The sequence below is a fragment of the Archocentrus centrarchus genome, chromosome 24 (assembly GCF_007364275.1).
Source record: "Archocentrus centrarchus isolate MPI-CPG fArcCen1 chromosome 24, fArcCen1, whole genome shotgun sequence".
Classification (NCBI taxonomy): Eukaryota; Metazoa; Chordata; class Actinopteri; order Cichliformes; family Cichlidae; genus Archocentrus; species Archocentrus centrarchus.
The window spans coordinates 9,959,650-9,984,009 of NC_044369.1; the positions used below are offsets into that span (position 1 = coordinate 9,959,650).

At 38.7% G+C, this 24,360-nt stretch overlaps 1 protein-coding gene across 2 annotated transcripts in view; it reads right to left on the reverse strand.

The window, feature by feature from the left end:
• lama2 (laminin, alpha 2) overlaps positions 1–24,360 on the reverse strand; it is a 224,728-nt gene that overhangs the window by 19,566 nt on the left and 180,802 nt on the right. The window contains exons 42-60 of one of the 2 annotated variants that reach the window (XM_030721256.1): positions 20,576–20,692; positions 20,097–20,260; positions 19,501–19,639; positions 18,474–18,576; positions 18,077–18,193; positions 17,091–17,273; positions 16,817–16,822; positions 16,049–16,203; positions 14,483–14,626; positions 11,761–11,894; positions 10,585–10,744; positions 10,371–10,495; positions 9,894–10,056; positions 9,275–9,419; positions 9,003–9,141; positions 7,219–7,230; positions 6,310–6,430; positions 4,851–5,006; positions 3,008–3,061 (exon numbers count right to left, since the gene is read on the reverse strand). In XM_030721256.1, coding sequence (XP_030577116.1) covers positions 3,008–3,061; positions 4,851–5,006; positions 6,310–6,430; positions 7,219–7,230; positions 9,003–9,141; positions 9,275–9,419; positions 9,894–10,056; positions 10,371–10,495; positions 10,585–10,744; positions 11,761–11,894; positions 14,483–14,626; positions 16,049–16,203; positions 16,817–16,822; positions 17,091–17,273; positions 18,077–18,193; positions 18,474–18,576; positions 19,501–19,639; positions 20,097–20,260; positions 20,576–20,692 — 2,337 coding nt within the window. The remainder of the gene's footprint in view (positions 1–3,007; positions 3,062–4,850; positions 5,007–6,309; positions 6,431–7,218; positions 7,231–9,002; positions 9,142–9,274; positions 9,420–9,893; positions 10,057–10,370; positions 10,496–10,584; positions 10,745–11,760; positions 11,895–14,482; positions 14,627–16,048; positions 16,204–16,816; positions 16,823–17,090; positions 17,274–18,076; positions 18,194–18,473; positions 18,577–19,500; positions 19,640–20,096; positions 20,261–20,575; positions 20,693–24,360) is intronic. The other variant, XM_030721257.1, reaches the window with a different exon arrangement.

The window sequence follows — 24,360 nt, forward strand, 5'->3', positions numbered from 1 at the left end:
GGTACAAAAGCATGCACACACACACACATACACACAGGTGTACAGATGCAGACATTTCACACATACATATATATATGAAAAAAAAGGCAGACTACAGCAGATGAACTCACTCAGACAAAAAATTTATACACTTAAAATTCACGCAGATGCACATACAGGAAAACGTGAATTTACAAAAATGTATACATATACAACATTCATGCAAAACATGGAATGCTTCTCTTAAATCCTGATTTCATATATTCACTCTGGACTGTAAAGCTAAAACAGATGGATGCAGAAAGAATTGTGTAGTGCATATTTTCCAGCTTAAATATCTTATTAAACGTACTTCTCAAATTTTATGAGATAATCTAATGTCTTAATTGAAAAACAAAAAAACAATGATTAGCAATGAGTAACATGAAATCTTGGAGCAGTCCTTATGTTTTTTGAATAAGTGTTGGGGGAAAAAGGAAAGATAAAACAGAGGTGTTTCTTTTTTCTGAGAGTAGAGGAATTCTACAAACTAAGATCTACTCAATGCTGCTAAAAAATGTCTTATTGTCCTATTTAATCTAAATAAAATCCTCGCTTTTGTTTTTGATAAGTGAGAAACTCTTAGCTCTATCACCATGGATGTCCCTCCACTTTGTTGATCATTTTTCTATGCTACTGTACTATGTGAAGAATGGCTGAGGTAATATATATTTTACCTTCTCTCCTCACTTTCTGCTTAGGCTAATTTTTTCCATAGACTGTATATAAAAGATGGTCATAGCACAACCACTTGTATTCTTTGTTATGGCCAGCAGCCATGGCACAACTCTTTCGGCTACAAAAAAAAAAAAAGGTATATAAAAAATAAAAGTCTATGAAAAAATTATGGAACTGTTCACTACATCCTCAGTAAACACCTTCCTGGCGAGATTATAGTCTCAATCACTACTCATTTGAATTAAATTATAGTCCCATTTAGAATAAATCAGGTGATCTTGTGACTACGGGGTGCCACAGTACAATTTTACAGGGTTGGTTTTTAAAAAAATAAAATAAAAATAATTCTTTCAAGACACCTATGGACACTTTAGAGAGGTAGCTCAAAACAAAATCACAGGCAATACATAAGGCCACAGAAAAAGAAATAAAATAGATTAAACTGAAGAAACTAAAGTTAGTAGGCTATCCTGAACAGATGACTTGAGTTGTGATTTGAAGACAGGAAGAGAGTCAATATTGCAGATGTCTGGTGGGACAGAGTTCCAAAGCTGGGGAGCAGAGTGGGAGAAAGCTTTGTTCCCCATGTTGCTGAGGTGGCTGGGGCACAGTGAGGTGGATGGAAGAGGAAGACTGGAGGGAGTGAAAGAGGTGGTGCTGTGAAGGATATCTGACAGATGAGGAGGGGCAGGGTCGTGGGTGGCCTTGAATGTGTGCAGGAGGATTTTGAGTTGAATTCTAAATTTGACCGGAAGCCAGTGGAGTTGCTATAGGACTGGCGTGATGTGGTGAAATGAGGAGGCTTTGGTGATGATGTGAGCAGCTGAATTTTGGACGATTTGAAGCTTCTGGAGGGATTTGTGAGGGAGGCCGAATAGAAGAGAATTACAGTAATCAATACGTGAGGTAACAAGTCTGTGAACAAGGATGGAAGTGGTGTGTGGGGAGAGGGAGGGGCAAAGACTATTAATGTTTCATATGGAAATATGCAGACCAGGTAATATTATTGATGTGAGAATATGAAATGAGAAAGTGCTGTCATGTTTTAGTCATGTAACACCAAATTTAAAGATGGCCAGTGGCCAAAATGCTCTGCTTCCAAACAAAACTATAAAAAAATGGGTCACATCATGGTGGTCTCCATCTTTTATATACAGATAATGATCTTTCTCCCTTCCTTTCTCGGTCTGCTTCTTTTAAAAATACTGTTTTTCATCTCAGATCTTATACTTCCACCTCCATTTCTTTTTACCTCTCCTCTACGTGCCCTGTCATTTTTATTTGCTGCCACTTCTTTCTATCTTTTCAATTTTGTTCTCTCCCACAGCATACTACCCTCTCCATCGTCTCATTTCCTTTGTTTTTAGCTTTGTTCTTACTTCTCTATCCTTCCTTTCACCTCTAAATCTCTCTTCTCTATCCCTCCATCCTTTGTCTCCTGTCCCCTTCTCTCTCTGTCCCTCTCTAAAACAGCCATTAGTCAGGGCCAAGTTGAGTTGATGGTGTTTTTAACCTCGCTTAACCTTTCTCCACACACACGCACGCATGCACAGAGGCGCGCGCACACACAAACGCTGTGCCTGCCAGCATAGTTAGTAAAATAGATTTATGTGCCCAACAACCAGTGATGATGGATAAGCTAGAGGTAACCCTCTGTCCTCTCTACCTCTCACACATAAACATAGACACACATTTAATTTTGCATGAGTATATGCATCGTTCTCACACCTGATAAGACACACGAAAAACTCATGTGCACACAAATGTACAAATATGGAAATAGACTCCGACACATGTGCACGCACACAGAAAGAGCTACAAACATGACATGCTGCCCATGGTGTTTTCAGGGGAGTTAAAATAATGGATTTAATTATTTAGCACCGGCTAGGGCTGACAGTATGTGTATGTTGTGTCTGTGAATGTGCACGGGTGCATGTGCGTATGCACATGGAAAAAAGTGTTTTTAGCTGTGAAACAATCTAATCAGTGCAGTTGCCAACAGAGTCAAATCTCATTAATATGCACTCATGGAAACTTAATTCATTTACAGAAAAGTTGCTTGTGTGATTGTATGGGTGCACTGGCAGAGTCAGCTAAAAGCTAAGATCACTAATATACAATGAACAGCTACTAAAGTGTATAAGTGTTTGTACATGTGTATAAGTGAGAGTGTGTATTTTGGGGACCAACAATCCCATTAGCTCAGTTGCCAAAAAATGCAAATCTCATTAATATGCACTTATGTAACAGTCATTCACTTAGGGAAAGAGGGCAGCATTTGGGTGCAAACTGTGCATGTTGAACCCACCTCTCCTGACTGTCTTCTTTTCCTCTTGGACCTTAAAAGGTTTGCGGAGCGGGTCTGGATTGGAAAGATTTTAAGAAAAATGTTATTATACATGGATTCTTCTATTAAGGGGTTAGTTTTCTACCTTATGGCTTAGTCATACTAGTCATACTTTCAATCACAAGGTGATTGCACAGGTCGCCAACAGACTGACTGCAATCACTCTCCGGCAGATTGGAGAGGGTTTGCAAAACATTGCTGTATAATCTATAAATGCAGACATTGGTGCAGACTGACTCAAATTCATTGCAATGTGTTGGCAAACTAAGCACAACTTATCTGCAGCATGTCTGTTTGCGATCAATTCAACTGAGCGCCAGCTGGTTGTATTCTGGCTATATTGATAAATAAAAGACTGTTGAGCACCTGTGTCAATCAGAGCACATGTAATTGGCAACTTGACCTCATTCATTTGCAAACTGACAGCAGACTGAGTCCATCTTATTGCAGTTTTATCATAGCTTTGATGCATAAAAGTTGCTTTGAGGAGGGCAACTGACTGCGAGTGGCTGCAAACCTGGTCCCCATCATTAAAACCATTTCAAAGGGAAGAAAATTGCAAGTTATTACACACTGTCATGATAATTTTGGTTGTGCACCAGTCTCCAACCCCTGTTTTCTCTAGTGTGACTGTACCATAAACAGAATGGATGTCATGGATAGGTTTTATAAAAAATTAACTAGGAAAACATGTGTCTGTTACAAAGTTTTCAACAGGCGACCAATTGTTAGAAAATTGTGAAATGGCAGGTATGGTGTCAACATTACATATTTTGTCACTTCCCAGCAACCATAACTGCTGTGACCCTTGCCAGAAACTGTTGTGAGGTGTACAGACGAAATCTTTGTTTTTTGCTTTCACATCAACAGTAATCCAATCAGACCCTTGCTTACAAACTTAGAAATAGCCATCATATTACTGCTTTAAAAAAAAAAAAAAAGAAGCTATTTATGTGGTCTTGAAAGTGCCACATAATATTCACTCTATGCACAATAAATAGAAACACAAAACATCCAGTTAAAATGTCTGGTAAACAACATCCTCTTACAAGAATGTCCATTAAGGATGTCTGAAGGATATACAGCAGAAGGCCATATTACTGGACAACTAATACTTTTAAATCTTCAATCATGATGATGGCTTGAATGGATGTTCAAATAATAATTATTTAAAATATGAAATGTTTCTTTAGTAGATTAAGCAAAGACAGACTGAAAAAGCATACCAAGCAATTTTTAAGACCATTGATTCATTTCTCTTCCATACTACATAAATTCTATATATGCACTATAACATAAAAAAATACATACTGTACATTCTTGCAGTTTTATTAGATTATCTTTGCAAGATGATGATCTTATTTTTCAGCTATGTGGCTCTTCTATATCTTTTGTCTAATGCATTGCAATTATTTGCATCAACAAAAGCCAAGTTAAATTGATTTAGTCTGCATACTCACTTTTTTTTTTTAGTATATTTATTATGGTATAATGATATTTTATAGGTTCATGATTTTGTAATAATTTCCAAACTATATTCTGGAAAAAAATTAATGCAAACAGGGGAAAATAAAGAGAGACTTGAGTTGTTCCTTAAACTAGTAATGGATTTATATATTTCTGTTTAAACAGGGCTACGCTACACCTCCGAAATTACCCCTGAGAAACATTCTGTAACTATTTTAGAATGAGGAATCTGATCACATAAAATAAAGCACCAGCTAATAAAAACCTGCTTAGATTCAAGCAGTATATTGTACTCAAGTGACTCAGTCAGCAAAACAGATGGGGGGGGGGGGATGACCTTCTGGCTATTTGGTGATGCTCCGCCTACTGCCAGCAGTATGGTCCCAGTGTCTTCTAGAGTACTGAATGACAGGCTGATCTCTGTGTCAACTGCCAGTGATAGGCCACCCAGCTCCATGTATCCAGGCTTGGAGAAACTGACTGTGTACAGGTTCTGTAAACAAAGAAGAAGCACTTTCATTTGAAACGCATACATATACACTCCTGATCAAAATCTTAAGACCAGTTAAAAAATTGCAAGAATTTGCATTTTGCACTATTGGATCTTAAGAAGATTCTAAGTAGAGCTTCACAATGCTAAAAGAAGAAATCGGCACAAGAGACAAAAACTTTTGAGCAGGGAATTTATTGAAAACAGCATTTACACTCAAACATGATTTTTTTCAGCTGATCAAAAGTTTAAGACCATAGCTCAAAAAAAAATTCTTCTTGATCACTTCAAACAATCATTTAGGTATGCTTGATGATATTTCGGTCAAGGTTTTCTATGACAAGTAACAACTTTTAAAGGCATGCTGTTTTACAAAGACTTTCAGGTCATCCACATTGAGTTACAACCTTATTTTGTAACCACAACTTGCCTTTATCTAACCTTAAACTGACTTTATACTTTACTTAAACCAAGTCTTTACTGTATCTCAAAATTAATCATTTTATAACGAGGACCTTCCTCACCATGTGACCTCTTCCCCAGCACCACCACACAGAAAACAACAGAAAGACCTTCACTCTTCAGCACTCCCCAGGTCTTGATACACTCTGGCTACATTTTTTTTTGTATACATGAATAGCACGAGTCATGGTGAACATGTTGTATGGCTTTGAAAGCTTCATAACAGAATCTGTACAAGTGTGTGTGTATGTCTGTTTGTATAACAGGCTTGAATGATTAAAACAGAAACAGCAATTTAAGAAATGTGTATACACCTTACATCTGAACTGATTAATACATAAATAGTGTGTGAGAAGAGTGTGAGCGTGTAAGAGAAGCATGAATATGAAAAGGTATTACAGATTAAACATGCCTTTTTATTTTATTCTTTGTGAGGAAACTATTTTCTTACATAAAGAAGCAACTAACTGAATGAAAGTGACATGCTCTATTGAAAAAAAAAATGAATTGAAAGGTCATGTAATTAACAGATTTTAAAGCATTTTCAAATCCCCTATTTACTGGATGTTATGTTAATTATACTCACCTGACACATTTACATATGTATATAGATATATATGTGCAGTAAATCTAAAATATGCAATATTGTAACTAGAGGGACATTAATCATGTCACATGAAGCAATGTCACACACCACAGAATTCAGAGCCCAAGTTAATTTTCAATGCCTGTCCCTAAATTTGCCTTTAAAGGTTAATACAAGTAGACAGACTTACCTTTATAATGCCACCTGAGTTTCATAAAATGTTACTAATACTGTAAAACTGCAAGTGGATCTACTTACCTCTACACTGCATCCTTTGGTGACACCTGTATAATCTGAGCTGCTCAGGAGATCATATGGAGTTCTGGAGATTTCAATGTCTCGAAGACAGCCTGCATACCTCTTCAGAGTGACTTCTGACCTATATCAAAATAAGATCATTTTACTTTGGAGTATTTCAGTAATCAAATTAATAAACTTTCTGGTCTCCTAGAAGTGAAGCAGCATACAAAAATTGCTGAAATATTGCAGCGGTGAATACATTGCATTATGAATCCACAAGCAGAAGGAAGCCTGGATATGAACAAGAATAACAATAATAATGTGAATATGTCGTTTGTCCATATACTGTAAATGTGTTGGGATTTATTATATTAATCTTTTATTAATATAAATATACGTAACATAATAAGTGAACTTTATTATATTAATCTTGAGGATAACTGATTTCAATTTGATAAAAAGCGGTTTCCAGGTTGCAATATTATTCAAGAAAAAGTTTTTGACAAAAAAGAAAAAAACTAAAAAAAAAAAAAATCACCCTATGGTAATGATTGGCAGAAATTGCAGTGAATATTTTTAGCAGCATGATGCATGTGTTTTTAGTTACTTGTCAGGCTCCAAAAAATGACAAGGAGTAGATTTGCATCTAAATCTATTGCATCTAAATGAATATGGCGATAAAGCATGGAAGGCAGTTATACATGTGAGATATTCCACCTAAATGTTGCTGAACAAACGTCAAATTCAGATTAATAAAGGATGGGAAAAAGTGATTTCTGAGAGCCTTCAGAGGCCAGCCAACAAACAAACATATACATTCACTGTGGGCTGTACAGCATTATCAGCACGGTGAGCCTCATGCACAGCTCATTTGTGAGTACATTTTTTTTTTCTGTGTTTGATTATACAATTCATTTATTCATTTACCTGGCTGCCATGCTGTTAAGAAGAAATATGACATTAAAGCATTAGCAAACATAAAAACACATTTGATACATGTTGACAGTTTTAACCTTAGCCTGCTGCTATACATACATGTAATGTATAAATATAATTGGCTGTGATGGGGTTCATTCGTCAACAATTTAAAAATAATTTTAAAAACAACAACTTTTTTTGCTTCATATTATATACATGTATCATAGTTAGATTTAAATGTAATATTTAGATTTAATATTTAGGTCTAGATGCAAAATGTCTGCAAATTATGCTAATTAGAAAAACAAATTTATACAAATACATTTTGGAAATGAACCGGTCAAAATGCTGAAGTTAATTTCATAATTTAATAATAAATCAATTGACAGTTGGAGCTCCATATCATACAAATACATTTTATTTTGCTTCAGTAATGTACAGTAAATGTTTCAGAGGAACTGGCTGACAACCTGACAACCTTTTTCCTTCCACAGTTAGAAAAATGTAGCCATTAGATTTTATTCTGAGCTGCTAACAAATCAGTAATATAATCACAGTCTCTGTCCTTACATTGATGACTGACTGATCATTAAACAGGCTGTTGTCAAGTGCAAAAAATAATAAGTTTCAGCAAATTAATTTACGCTCCAATGAGCTTTATTAGTGAGTGTCAGACAAGTGGTTCCAGAGCGGCAAGAGGGGAGGAGCCAGAGAAACTCAGAGTTTACTGAAGAAATCCTGCCAGTGAACACTTTAGGTTCACAGAATCCTTTATCCGGGTAACTGACTCAAAGTTTAAGTTAACTCCGAGAACAGAAAACCCAGAGTTTCCCTCACTAACCTGCTTTCTGGAACAGGGTACAGTAATAGGATAATGATTTTATTTTGCCTGACAGAGAGCAATAGCATAATGGATACGCTGGCGTGGGGGTTTGCTCTATTACCACCTTAACTGCACCAAAGTGTCAAAAAAAGGTGCCGTTTACACGAAGCCGTTTTCACTGGAAACGGTGTCGTTTTGATGCGTTTCAGCCTTTCGTTTACACGATGGCGTTTCAGAAACGATCCGCGTTTACACGAGGACATGTGAAACGATGAAAACGATGTAGTTCCCATGCCAGGCCACAAGTTGGCGTTGGTTTTCTCTTTGCAGTTTGTTTACGCAAGACGCGCATGCGTGGAGTGACACAGTAGGTAGTGCGGCAAATTGTTCATTACTTACAAAACGGCCAATGTGAGAGGTTTTGTGTGGACCGATGATGAGGTTCGATCGCTGCTGCACACAACGCTGAATTACAAAACGGTAAAAACACAGGAAAAGCATAAGAAGCACTCGTGAATCCGCGAGTACTGTTTATCAGTCTGCGCGTGCGCGAAAAACTGGCCGTCTCAACCATAGTACGCATGTGCGAGTCGAGCGTTTTCAAATCACCCCGGTTTCAAGTGTTTACACGAAAACGCAAGCCGGTGCGTTTCTGAAACGCTCCACTCTGGACCCCGTTTCTGAAACACATCGTTTTCACTCTGTTGTCGTGTAAACAGAAGGGCGAAACGCATCAAAACGACACCGTTGTCGTGTAAACGCAAGGCCGAAACGCATCAAAACGACACCGTTTCAAAATGAAAACGGTCTCGTGTAAACGGCACCTAAGTTTGCCATGAGGAAACTATAAGAATTAATTCAAAAGAGGCCTTCAAAAATATTAAAGAGCCCCTCTATAATTCAAATGCAAAATGATCTATAGCTCTCATCCAGAACACAATGTGGTCTTTTTACAGCATTTTTTGTGTACCTGTAGTTTCCAATAGTTGGCAGACCTCCAAAATAGATTTTCTGGTTTTCCTTGAGGTTCAGACCAGTCGCTGACCCCAGAGACGTGGCCACAATCTTTTCCTCGGCATTGCTGTCGATGTCTACTACAGACACCGTGGCTTTGTTAAGAGTTAAAGATGCATAATTAGCAACATAACACATCCAGATTGTTTATGTATACAGGTCTAATTTAACTGCTCCATTCATTCACAACACAAGTTATATGACCAGTGCATTTATCGTTGTCATTACATTGTTTCTTGTTCCTCGACATGGTGAGGGATTTCCAGCGTCCATCGTTATGGCGATTGGATGATACGGCATTGCCAACTCCTGATCCAAGGTCAAAGTTAACCTTTACTTTACCCTCTGACATCTCCAGTGACATGAAGTCCTTCTACAGAAAGCAGCAGACAGGGAGAAAGTGCTGTGAGACACCGGCATTTGAAACTCAGTAAAAAATTAATAACAGCATGAGTCTAAAAAAAGTCATGTTTTAACTACACAGTGAAAAATTTACTGCAAAGGGTCTCAATATGGAATAGACTGAAGAAAGCAGTTAAACTGATTCATTTATAATGAAATTGATCATTTAATTATTGATTTAATCTTGACTGCCCAATGCACAATTAAACACACAAAGTGACATAAAGAGCAGTCTTACTGTAACTGTCAGGACAGGCAAACGCAGTAAGAGCTTGATGTTGTATCTTCATTATTGTTTGTTGTGATTTTTAACAGTATCTGTATTGTATCTAAATCAGTCCGAATGAGAAAAAGTGCCTCACAACAAAAATATCTGCCCCCATCATCACGCCGCTTGTAAATTGGTCATACTGATAATGGCTTTGCGACCATGTTAAACACATACCATGTCTTCAGCAGCCATATACATGAGCAGCGCGTCAGAGGAGAAAGTGCGGAACTTGAAAGTGACGGAGGAAACATTTGGGTTCCACCTGGTGGGTCGCCCCACTGCAGCGTAGCCTTCCCCGTCCAGCTGAACTGTTCCCTCACCGTGTGATTGCTGGGGGCTACACAAAAAAAAGACCATTTCGCTGTTGCTTTGTTTCCTGTCCAACTGCCAAGCGAGTTTGAAAGGTCACAAATAATAAAATGCAAAGCAGGATAGATGATGAAGTGGTCACTTGAATATTACAGAAACCAGAATAACTGCAGAGTGGTTTGTCCATCAATAAATTATTATTTTTATAATCTAACAATAACTAACAGTCCCTATGTAACATGCTCTTTACATGAGATTTACATGAGATTAATAACAAAACTAGATGTCAATATCAATAAAGAAGAAAAACTAAAATATTTAACTAAAATTGTGATTGTATACCTCACAGCACAGCCCTTACAGTCTCCCTCTCTCTTTCTGTAGTTCCACAGTCCAATAGGTTTACCATCCAAGAAGGTCTCCCCCATGCAGCCCGTGAAAGTTGTTGTTCTTACTGCCTCTGCCTTCTAAAAGACAGAAAGGGGGGGAAAAAATAAGAAAACATAGACAGAAAAACAGGTTCTTTATGTTTTGAGCCAGACAGACAGACAGGTACCTTGACAGAGCCGAGTATCCCTCCTACAAACAGGTAGGCATTCTGGTCGACGTCCAAGATGGTGAAGGCCGTGGGCGAGTTGGCACTGGCCGGGGTCGGCATCATACCAGCCATAGAGCCTTCCAGAGGATATATCGATATGGTACCATTCAACCCATTGCTGTATTCAGAGAATGAGAAGAGGGTTTGTTGTTTTTCTTTTTGTTTGGCATTCTGTACTCCCTGGAAGACATTTATTGTGACTGAAGTTGCTTGGAATCAGTTTTTATGAACCCTTGGTGCTAAAGATGAACAATAAAAACATGGTGTGGAACCAGTTTGTTGCAGTGAAACCACTGAGATGTATAGTAAAACAAGCTGGCCACCTTGGAGTTTGTTTTCAATGCAGGGACAGCATTTCTACATTGTGTAGGGGAACACTTAAGACAGATAGTCTGTGTGATTCAACTGGAAGATGCCTTTGGGAAATTTCTCAGATGGAAATACACGGTGCAAATGAGACATCTCCTTTGTGTAAATTGGCCTTGTGTTAGATGGTCTGCATAAAACATCACTACAGCTTTCACAGAGAAAACTGGTCTGCTAGATTACACTGTATCTATGCAATCATGTGCCACAGGCTGACATCCTGCAAACTCCTAATTTCCCAAGTGAAACACCGTGTTTTCCACTGTAGCATGAATGAGATGATTCCCTGAAGTAACTGTTGGTTTATTTCTGCTGCAACTGTTGGCTACACCTGTTGGTGGTTAGACTGGGTCATAGACAAAAAAAAAAACAAAAGACTCTGATACAGTATCAGCCTGTCAAAAGTAAAAACATAAAACTAATAAGCTCTATACACTGCATATATTTGCTGTGCCAATGTATCACTGATGTTTATAATAACCTGGAACCTAAAGATGTGCACTATTGATGTGCATGTGCAGTTAGTATTAAATATAACTTGATTTTGTGATGCCACATTGTAAACTCAGTTTGTGAGTGTGTGTATGCTTGTAGGTTTGAATAAAATGCAAGTGCATAGTTTCTCTTAGTACTGTCATTATGTTTCTCAAAACTCCTGAAACATAAGATGTGACATTCTTTTGTATCACATCTAACATCAGTTTTGAAACTATGTGCATCAGAGGTACAGCACATTTCCATATACATGTATGAGTGCACACTTCTTACCGAGACGCTTCTATCCTGTGCCAGTATCCATCGTGGATGGTGTGATGGGGATATTCGACCCTCCCCACACCTGAACCCACATCCCAAAGGAAATTCACCTTCCCCTTACGCATCTCCAATGCCAAGAAATCAACCTGAGACAAAAAGTAGACACATACTGAAAAACTGTAAAGAAGCCATTTTTGTGCACTGGTTTGTTTCTTTTAGGTAATCGTGTCAATATAACTAAGGGACTGAAATTCATACAGGTCTCATTTCATGATGTACATGCTCATTTCAGTGTAAGGTTTAATTTTGTTTTTTTCCATCCATCCATTTTCTTATGTTTATCCAGTTCAGGGTCACAGTGGGGCCGAAGCCTATCCCAGCTGTCACAGGCCGAGAGGTGGGGTACACCCTGGACAGGTCGGCAGTCTGTCGCAGGGCCAACAAACAGAGATAGACAACCATTCACGCTCACCTTCACAACTACGGTCAATTTTATCCTAACACACGTCTTTGGACTGTGAGAGGAAGCCAGAATTTCCTGAGAGAACCCACGCAGACCCGGGGAGAACATGCAAACTCCCCACAAAAAGACCCCAGCCAGCCGGTGGATTCAAACCCTCTTATTATGACTTTATTTATTTTTACATAAAAACGTCTGAAAAATGACAGAGGTAGTTAAAATGTATTTTTAATTAAGAATGTGTGTGTATTTTTTTAATAGAAAACATAATAATAGAAACATAAAAGTCATTCTTTTCCAGCTTATCCAAAACTTTTTTCCCAGATGCCGTCAGCGTAATCAGATAATCTATTATAGTCTAGTGTGCACTGTAAACATATGCATTCTTCTCTAATCAGAGAGACAACAGGTCAGATTTAGATTTTAGTGCAAACAAGATATGCAAAGTGATTATCAGACCACACCAATCTCAGAGGTTATCAGGTACACCTCTCACCTTCAGGAGTGCATCTTCAACAGTGACTCTGGAAGCAGTTATGGAAGCATTTATATACTAAAATTCTGCAATTAAAAATGGAATGTGCCCGAGCAATATTTACAGTGTCATCCCATCCCATTTAAGTTATATACAGGCTTAAAGTTACGCATACTGTAAGCCCACAGAATGTCATCTTCATCTTCACCAACTTGTTTCGACCACAGAAAAAAAATTGCTGTGATGCAAAGCGGGCGAGTACAGAGTTAAACTATGAGGTGAGAAATTGAAGCAATTACCTACGTAGCATGGTTGGAAATGCCCTATAGGGTTACCTATGAAACCAGAGCCTATACTGTTCATTAGGGACCAACTGTAAGCTAAAACGTGATGGGTAATGGCTTCACTTTTCAGACACAGAAGCTATGTCCATCTTTTATACCGTCTATGCTTTTGAGACGAATGCAGGAGTTATGCAACAGTCAGTTTCACGGACTGAAACGTGAATGAGCAAACAGGAAAGTAATTTTATATGCAGTTCTGGTCTATTCTGGGGGTACAAACGCTCCATCTGTCCTCATAAGTGGATTTTTACTGGATCTTGCTGTATTTTGATTAATGTTCTTATTACTTATGTATGAGCAAAAAAATAATAAGTGAACTTTCAGCATATGCTCTCATCTCCCTGTTGCAGCTGAAATACATACCGAGAATTATAATTCCTATAGCATTATGCGCAATTAGAGATTATCAGGGGTTCACATCTGAAGACACAAATGACACGCATACACAGACACACAAGTGCACGCACTAATCTTTCGAGTTTCCCCAGGGTAATGTCGATTATTCATTAGTAGAGATCACAGGGCAGCATCGTTACTATTCAACTAGCATTACACACTATTAGTAAAATGTAAGAAGTGTGCATGCACACACACACACACACAAAATTACTATACAGACTGAATTATTCACCATCTGAAAATAGTAGAGACACACAAACACACGCATGCCTTTCCAGTCAGATGCAGTGAAGATTTCTCAGGGGAAATCAGGCTAAAGTACACGGCAACATAAACTTGTTGTTAATTGGTGCTGCTCGTCAAGATCCACACACATATATTTACAACCATACCCACACATATGCACACTCTGGGATTATCATGGTGACTCAAATTAGCAAAGTGCTATGTTTATAAGGTGCCTGTGAGTATGTGTCAACATGTATTAGTTATTCGCATATTAGACAAGGCGCTCTGGGAATTCATGAAAGGTGCGCGTGAGGGCTGATTTATGGGTGTTGTGTAAGAGACAAATGCGAGTTGTGTGTGTGTTTTTAATGCAGGCATTTTCAAGTATGACAAAAGCTATACAAGATATGTCACCTCAACATTAAATGAAATAAGAACAATGCATCAATATGAAACATTTAGGAAAATGAACATTTTCCAGTGCCATAAAGACACATTTTTTATGGATCTGATGTCTCTTAAATTACCTTCAGGCGTCTACTGACATGATAAATCTCAGCTATGGTTTTCTTTTTTAAATTCTAATCAGGGTTTTCCTAATATTCCTAGTATGACAAACCATTACTGATAGTCCACTGTGTGGTAAGAAGGCATTTGACATAATGGCCATTTCTGAAGTAAAATAATCTGTTTTGTGGATTCAGTTTATAGCTGCTGCTACTGCACTGAATACTGTATGTACCAGTTCTGTAGTTTAAGCTACTTTTGACAGCCAAAACCATAACTAAAGGAGTTTTGTCTCCCTGTGTTTTTCTGTGATGTACTTACATATTTGGCTGATCCCAGGTAGAACAGCAGGTTATCAGGTGTGGTGGTTTTAACATGAAGAATCATGGTATTGTACCTTCCCTTTCTGATATCAGGGCGGTAACTGCGGAGACAGTCACCTCCTGATGACACTGATACTTTGATCTGTAAACAGGAAGAAAGAGGGAAGGAATTAAGAACATTTCCACCAAAAGAAGTGTGCACTTTATTTTGTATGTATCTTATATATTTTACAGTAAAACACAAGTATTGCAAAGCTGTGTATTCTGGCAGCTCCTTGGAGTCTGATGCAGCCGCAGCTAAATAAATAAATAATAATAAAAAAGCTAATCCTCCTGAACCTGACTTCTTAAATTATTAGTGACAGAATTATACTAATCAGTTGCCTCATCTGTTTTAATTACAGGATAATTACAATTAATTTGACTTTTTTGATCAATATGAATATGAAATCATGAAATTTAAACCGCAGAACATATCAAGATACCTTTAATAGGTTGAAAATAATACTTCTGTTCTTCTCAAAAAATAAACAAACAAACAAACAAACCAACTGCAAGTTGCTGAAGTGACCAATTGGGCACACAGAGGTTTAGCATGGAACACCTTTAACCTCTGGGCGACCACTTTTGATCTTGAAGTGAGTACACAGGTTGCCTGGTGGGAAGCACCACATCTCCAAACGTTGTGGTACAACTTGGACTCACTGAAATCACTCTCAGACAGACTGATGAACGCAGACAGATCTTGCCTGAATTATGCTTCTGCAGCGAATCTGCATACAGCCTATGATGAATGATGTCTACATAAGTGGCCAACGCTGTTGCCAGAATTTATACCCGTGTGGGTTGCACCGATGGCAAGACATAGTTATATTTCTGGAGGTGCGCGCCAGGTTATGGCATGTTTCAGTGGAGTTTGTGGTTATGATGTACCAAGGTGTAGATTTAACACCGAAGTATAAAGCCTCTGCCAGCCTGGGACAGTAAGTGCAACTCTTCTGTGACACGTCTCTTTGGAATGGGGACTTGACTCAACACGAATTTAATGTGAATTTCTATGAATGTAGACAGCAACACATTTGCAACAGATGGCAACAGATATGAGATGTTCGTTGATTTATCACAGTTAATTGTCATATTTTTGCAAACAGACTGCATGTAATTGCCAACCTGACACCACCGAATCGCAAACCGACTCCGTCTTATTGCTGTTTTTATTGTAGACTTCGACGCAGCAGGTGGTGCTGTGGTCAGAAACATGGGCCCTGCCTTTGAAGCAACCATTTCAAAGGCAACAAGATCACAAGTTCATTTCATGTGGTTGTGATAGTTTTGGATGTGCCACGGTTTCCGGCCACTGTTTTCCCTAGTGTGACTGTAGCGGAATTGCCTCAGGAAACACAAATAATGTAAAATAAATCTTGCACAAGAAATTTTAATGTAACTCACTGCACGAAAGAGTAAATTTGCTGATACTTATTACACATTTAATTACTGTAAAACTTGTGACCTACAAAATATGATCAGAGTGGCAGCTGTACATGTCAGTGTGTCAACAACTTACTGAATTAGCTTGTTTCCTGGCCTGGTTAATCAGTTCCTTTATTTGGGAGATGTTGCGCTTCAAATTGTCCTGCAGCTTTTTGATTGGCTGCAGCTTCTCCAACAGCCTGTCAGCTTCATCCTCTAAATCCTTCACTTTAGCTCCTGCAGCATGGACTGGAGGTAGAGAGAGATCAAATACAACAGGGCTACAGAACACTACTGTAGTCGTTATCATGATACTATTCAGCATATTGTAGACGAGAGAAAGAGAAAGCTTGCAGAAGATGATGTGCAATAATGGTAGATGAGGAAATCACTGGAGGAGGAGAAATACGGAGGAAGAGAAAGAAAGAAACATAGGAAAGCCAGTAAGAGCCAAACAATTAGTGTAGCTCAGCGTTCTTCTACATTATTTACTTGCAGGAATTGTATCAGCTTAAGATCAAGAACAGACAAAAATAAAAAGACATCAGAAATATAACAGAAGTTCTATGCCTTGCAATGTGCAGAGCTCTCATGCTCATGCCGAACGGAGGCATTATTAGAAGCAACTATTGTTTACCATGTAGCTATTAAAGATAATCACAATTTTAATGGGTGGTGCGCCAATACTGTTGTTGAAATTCAGATTATACTCACATCGGTGATACTGATTAACAGCACACTGACTCAACGCAGTGTCTATTCAGTGAGTTGTTGTTTTTGTGTGAGATATTGCAATTAAAATATGGTATTGGTGCGCCACTTGTAATACGTGCTCATATTAAGGTAATTGAAATATACATACTGATTGCTGTGGGGATTGAAAAAAGAGAAAAAGAGAAATATATCAAATTTCAGTTGAATTTATGTAGCTCTGAGACAATAACAAGATAAAAGATTAGAAATATTTCAGTTGACAAGTTTCAAGGTTTTGGAATTAATTTATCAAACTAGGATTTAAGAGTTGCAAAAAAGTTCAAAGCTCACTGTTTTCAGAGTAAAGAAAGAGTAATTAGTTACTACTTGTCTACTACTATTAGACTACGTACAGTAACTACCAAAAAGTAAAGAAACTTTACTGTTTTTCTCGGGGTCCTGAATCATCTGATTGGCTTCAGTGACGGTGTCCTCCAGGTTACTGTAGTTGCGCTGCAGGCCACCAAGTCGCAGGTTCAAATCTCCAAGACGCTCCAGGACGTCGATGGCTGTGGCGTTGGCGTCAGCTGCTACAGCCTTTGTGGCCGCTAACTTAGCTGCTGTATCTGTCAAAGAACGTAAACACAAAAGATGTGTAACTGACATCAGTAACATTGAGGCAATGTTGTGCTAATGAAAATGTGACATATTTCAGTCAAAGAGCTATAGCTTTTTTAAACATATATTCACTGTTTAGTTTTTTTGTCTTGATACAACAGAAACAAGAAGAAGATAGCTCCCAGGTCAGATCTGGACTCCATAAGTGCCAGTAACCAAGAGTGTGACTTTAATTTGAATACATTGTTGCATTACATCACATCACACACATATGTTCTGTCAGTTCACACAGCTCATACTGCACAGTTGGATGGATACAGGTTAGATCTGAATCTCTCCTCTGATCATGTTGGAAGTGATCAGAATCAGGGGATAAATACCCAGCTTGTTTTGATGCAAGCCTTTTATAGGGTCAGTCTATAATCAGATTTTATTGTCTGGGACTGGAACTACAGTGTTAAGGCACCACGCTGTACATTGCCTCTTTAGCAGACTGTGTCATCATGCTAGGAAAATCCTGTAAACATCAACTTATTATTAATATTTTTTATTTAAAGTCAAATTTTACATGTTGAATTATTACTATAGCTACATTTGACAGGAAAAACAACCATGTGTTTCACGTCGGTTCAGTAACTTCACTATCACTGCAGCGTATTTCCGAGTGTGTATCTCTGAGTACTGACATGTGTCAAGCTGAGTTTACTCGAGCAACTGACCTCTAGCCGCACACTGATATTGATCCACTCTCTCTTTATCTTTCGCCCACACTTGTGTGCGCGCGCACACGCACATAATGATGCGATCATACCGTTGGGGATGGCGTTGAGCGTTGCCATGGTTCCATTGACAGCTTTCAGCAGGTCTTTGGTTTTGTCTCTCGCTGCTTTAACTCTGCCCTTCAGTCCGGCCACACTAGCTGCATTCTCTACACACACACACACACACACACACACACAAAATAAATGATGATGGTGGTTTGATTTGAAGCCAAGGCCGCCTACTAATGAAATCACTTCCCTCACCTCCCTAATGGGGAACAATGGCTGACAAAAAGGCATAGAGAGGGAGATGGAGAATGACACTGATATCACATAAACTGCTCTAAAATTGGAATGCTAGTTTATACTGTATAAGAAAACTGCTTTATGTATTATAAAGTACATTCTGCATGCATTGTTGCTCATATGCACATACATTGACAGTACCTTGGACATCATTTTGAAGTTGCTTAGCTTTATCCAACAGTATATGACTCTTCTGAAGGGCATCTTGTGCTGCTTCCTTTACAGGGAGCTCTGGACCTAAAGCCTGCATATATGGAGCAACAGTGCAAATTGTGTGACAAAAACGCTCCTGGAATACACTAATTTTTGGATTCACACAAGAATTAAAAAAAAAAAAAGTTTAACAACATATTAAAAAGGTGCACCAATCTGCATACGGGGGGTACCTTTTTGCAAGATCAAAGCACAAGTACTTCGCATTGCTAAATGATCCTCTAAGAAAGGGATTCAAATTACTGAACTACTCACCACTTTGTTTCTCCATGTTCAACCCTTTGAATCATTTTTGCATCCCTTTGCTTTTCACTTTTAGCTCTTTACATATTACTTGCCAAAGGAAAAGACAAAATAAAGGCGGCGAAAAAAGTAAACGAGCCGCATGAGTCAACAAGAGAAGGGTAAAGTATGAGCACGATGAGGGGCAGAAAATGAACTGGCTCATGAGAAATTAACATTAAAAAGGAGAGAAAAGAAAATAAATGGAAAAAAATCAAAGACAAGGAGCAGCAAATGTTGAATTTTTTCTTTTTTAAAGAACAAGGGGCAGGACAAAAATAGGGTAAAAAAAAAAGAGAAAAGGAATAGAAAAAGGGACAAATTAAGAAATAAAAGAAGGCAGAGGGAAGGATTCAGGTGTGAGTCATGATAATGAGAAAGACGGGGCAGGAAGAAGAGGGACAGAGCCATGCTTTGATCCCTCAGCCATGACTAATGGACAGCACAAGCTTACATTACTGTTACCGCATGCAACACACACACACAAACAAACACACTCACAAGTACACACATTATCTTTCGCGCTGAGAGAACACTTTCATGGGCTGGATTGCTCTGAAGTGCTTGTGCTTGGTATCCACAGTACCTGAATACATACAGCATAAATATGTGCATTCTAACAGAGGTGTGTGTGTGCATATGTTTCTGTATGTGGCAGTACACGCTGTCTTACCACTGCCAGCGCCTCGCTCGCCGTCTGTTTGGCTGCCTTTGCCGCTTTCTCTGCTGCATCAACATTCGCTTTAATGTTACTGTAGGCATTGAAGGCGGCCGTCGCGTTGAAGGAGAGGTTTTTAGCTTCGGCCAAAATACTGTGAAGAGAGGGGAAAGGGGGTTGGGGGTGGGGTGGACATTGATTTCCTATTCTACTTGTTATACACACTTTGAGAAGCAATTTCACTGGAGGTTATAATAAGAACTTCCAGAACTTTCCATGTCTAAAGATTTACTGCTGTTAGCTTCATTTTGGGTGGATTTGAACATAATAAATTCCAGCTTATCCGAACTGTGAAGCTGACTGTGCAGTTGGGAGTGGTATGCTTTTGGTGTGTAACAGCTGATTTGGGTAATCAATTTACAATAACATGAAAGAGAATAATGAGCTGTAACTGGCAACTGTTATTCCACAAAAAACATTTCTTATAGAAAGTAACATGAAACTGTTTCCAATCACCCACGCTGCACCCGAATTCAATACTAGTCTTAAACTTTAATATACCGACAGGAGCCCACATGCGTGCTTATACTGTACATGTATACTTTCTTTACCCATCTAAAATGGCTGCAGATTCGTTCAGTTGTTTGGCATGTTCCTGTGCATCCTGCACACGATAAGCCAGGCGACCATCGCTCAAACCATCAGTGAGGTGACTGACTCGATCGTCCAGCTGGCCATGAAGAGTACCGAGCTCACTAGCCATTTCTTCCAAGTCCTACAAACAGAAAACAGAACCTTTGCTGAATGATGTTGCGTTAACAAAACTGTTTGTATTTACTGCCGCCATGCCAATTCCAATATCCTTACTAACTGTAGTCACAGTATTCCTTTATTTTAATGGAAAATTCAATTATCTGTTTTGAAGAAAGAACAGAGAAATATTCCTCAACTCCTTTAAATTAATTCCTGAGGCCAAAAGTAACACAACTTACCTCAGGGAGAATATTCTAGAGTGGATAGAGTTTTTAAAAAGTTACAACAGTTGCGACATCAATCTATGATACAGAGTATCATAGGTTGATTGCTATACCTCAATCTCCTTGTTGATATTGTCAGAAAGCTGGTTTGCTTCATCGAGTAGACGTTCTCCTTCTCCAAGAACCTTCTGCGCTTCCTGTTTCACTCCGTTGACCGCAGATCGCTTCCTCTGCATTAAATCAAACCAGGATGAGTAGCTGCAACACAGTCTAATGTTTCAGTAAATGGACCAGCAGTGCTTGTGTCCCTTTAAAATGTTCTGCAAAAGAAGCTAGTGTTCTAATAGCAAACCTATAGTCCTTTAAAAAATTTATATAAAAATTTAAAAGCAACTAAAACAGTGAGTTTGAGTTTTTCTTTTTAGTGAAAAGACTGCATGATCAGGGAAAGAAAGAAATATATAAACAATGGCTGAAAGTACAGTCACTGGCTAATTTGGTACACCTGTTCAACTGCTCATTAATGCAAATATCTAATTAGCCAATCACATGGCAGCAACTCAGTGCATTTAAGCATGTAGACATGGCATGGTCATGATGACCTGCTGAAGCTCAAACTATGCATCAGAATGGGGAAGAAAGGTGATTTTAGTGATGTTGAATGCAGCATGGTTGTTGGTGGCTGGTCTGAGTATTTCAGAAGCTTCTGGAAACCTGCTGGGAGAAGATATCCAGCGAAAATGCTTTGCTGATACCAGAGGTCAGAGGAGAATGGCCAAACTACTTTGAGCTGATAGAAAGGAATGAGTAACTCAAATAACTCATTACAAAGAATGCAGAAGAGCATCTCTGAACGCACAACATGTCAAGCCTTGAAGCAGATCGGCTACAGCAGCAGAAGACCATGGGTGCCACTCCTGTTGGCTAAGAGCAGGAAACTGAGGCTATAATTCACAAGGACTCACTAAAATTGGACAACAGAAGATTGGAGAAATGCTGCTGGTTTCTTGAACATGACAATGAGTTCACTGTACTCAAACGGCCTTCACAGTCACCAGCAGAGGTGGGAAGTAACGAAGTACAAATACTTCGTTACTGTATTTAAGTAGATTTTTCAGGTATCTGTACTTTACTTAAGTATTTATTTTTCTGACTACTTTTTACTTTTACTCCCTACATTTTTATACAAGTATCGGTACTTTCTACTTCTTACATTTTCAAACAGACTCGTTACTTTTTAACACGTCAGAGAGAAGTTTGCATTTCCGGTCAGTGCGCCGTCAAACATCAAACGATCTGAGCCTAAATGGAGGAATAATAACACATAAGAAACAATCGTACTGCGTATCCTCCATCATCGGGGCTTATCTCGTACAAAGGGATTAAATACGCAAATCATTTATAGCGCTATAATCAGGGGTTACAGCGGGCCGGACCGAGTCCGTAAGTTGCGCTGCGGCACATAAACAGCTTAGCTAGCGCTACTGAAGAGGAGCGAGCATGAAGGGAGTAACGTGTGGCAGGTAAATGCAGCGTTTCTAAATGCTCAACAAATATCAGCAAACACACAAAGTGTGTGCAGTTTGTTACACAGCTAGCTAAAAGAAGAGCTGCTGTATTTCAGGGAGAGCAAAGAGAGAGAAGTTCACTCAGAGATGGAGAAAGAGGACAGGAGAGGAAGAAGAGAGGTTAGAATTAAAGGTAAGGACTGGAAAATAAACTGAAGTATGCTGACTTTGTGTAATTCAAAGATTCTATGAAAATACTGCAGTTTAGGTTAGCTTGTTGTACTGTATTTACAGTAAAGCTCTGTGTTGGACTGGAGCACAGTGTTTGTGTTCATGGTCAGAGTTACAGGTTACATCAGTGCAGCAGAGATGAGTTTGAATCAAAGCTGCTGATGCTGAGATTCATTCACTGAATCCAACATTTCTACAGCCTGTATGCTGTCAGTGTAGGGGATGGAGATCAGCTCAGAGAGCTGTGAAATACTGGGTTACATCTTTGTGAGTTCACTTCATCCACACAGAGCAGTAAACCTCAGAGCAGCAGCAGCAGGTCAGCTGATCACAGCCTGCACACCAACATCATTTACTGCAGCTACAATAGAAAGTTGTGATTCTTCTCCCCATGCAGAGCCACTACAGCTGATCTTAGGGTTCCTCCACCTTCTGAATCCCACTGTAACCCCTGAGGATCCTCATGTTGGTGTTTAGGTGGAGGCACAGTCACCCGCTACTATGGAGGACACAGAGCCCAGAGCTGTGTTTAAATTCCCTTTAACAGTTTGTGTCCTACAGAACAGATTCAAGCTGAGTGCATTCATTAGGATTAAAATTTAGATTGGAATAACATTTGTATTCTCATGTAATATTATTTTATATTATTACAATAATATATAATGAGGTTCGGTTAGTTTTACACAAAAATAGCAGGTAGAAACATCCTCCAAAGAACTACTTTTACTTTCTTACTTTGAGTACATTTCAGAGCCTGTACTTTTTTACTTTTACTTAAGTAGAGAAGTTGAACCAGTACTTCGACTTTTACTAAAGTATTTTTTAACATAAGTACTTGTACTTCTACTTAAGTACAGAATGTCAGTACTTTTGCCACCTCTGGTCACCAGACATCAATCCAATAGAGCACTTTTGGGATGTGATTGAATAAGAGATTCACATCATGTGGATGTGCAGCAAAAAAAAATCTGCAGCTACTGTGTGATGGCATCATTTCAGTACAATCTGTGCCACAAAAAATTAAGGAGGTTCAGAAGACAAAAGGGGTTCAAGCTGGTACTGGAAAGGTGTACCTATTGAAGTGGCCATGAGTGTATATTGATTGGGTATGTGAAATAGAGAACACTGCATAATGTTTCCTCTAGGACATGTAGAATAATCTTCTCAATAAATGTTTGCTGGGGGTTTTTTTTCTGTTTGGGGTTATGCTGCCTCTAAGCTCTTCTTGGTGATTAATCACATGCAAAAAGCTTCACAACAAAATAAGATTAAGTAGCCTAAGTGATTTATTGATGGTCAGTCTCAATCTTTGAGATTATTAAGCATTTTTATGATTTTTTCCCCATTTTAGGAGACATTTTCTCGTGTAAATTTAGAAATAAAATACACGTAAAACATTAATGTTATAGCCAGCTGTTCGTGCCTCTGACTTTGTGACCCACTCCCCAAATTCTTAAACACTGGAATATGCTTACCTATACGAACATAAACACTTGTCACAGGTGTTGCCCACATGGCTGTTTTCATGCCTTCTTTCTAAGTGCATGGAAGGATTTAGAAACTTGCAAACAGTTGTTTTGGTGGCCTTTTCTGTTGCTAGCCAGACCACAGTAGAAGGTACACAGAGTGCATGGGGAGTAACAAAGCCATCACACAGCAGCCTTCATGTAGATGCTTCAGGTTCAGAGGTTGTTTAATGAAATACTGCAGCTTCAGCTGTGCAGCAGCAGCAGGCACTTCAGAGTATACCAAACATCCATTGACAGTTTAAATAGAAGGCTTCTGAGCTCAGGGTGTGCTAGATATACTGTCAACTATGTCACATACTGGAGAAGTAGCATGACTTCAGTTGTCTGCCTTAACATCCTAGAGGGCTAGGCTAGAAATCTTTATTAACTACTGTTTGCAAGTAACCTCTTGTTTAATAACTTACTTTCACTTTAAAGCCTCGTTTCCCTTTAGAAAATCTGGCAGATTAGAGAAATCGAAATGACTGGTGATCAGTGTCCTTATCTAATGACAGCACGTGGAAGTTAAAAAAGACTGAATACTGTATATTTACCTGCAGAAACTGAATATTATGGCTTTCATCAGTTAAGCAAAGTTTGAAAGGATGGCAAATAATTATTAAGATTGTAAGTATGCCAGCAGAAGGGTAT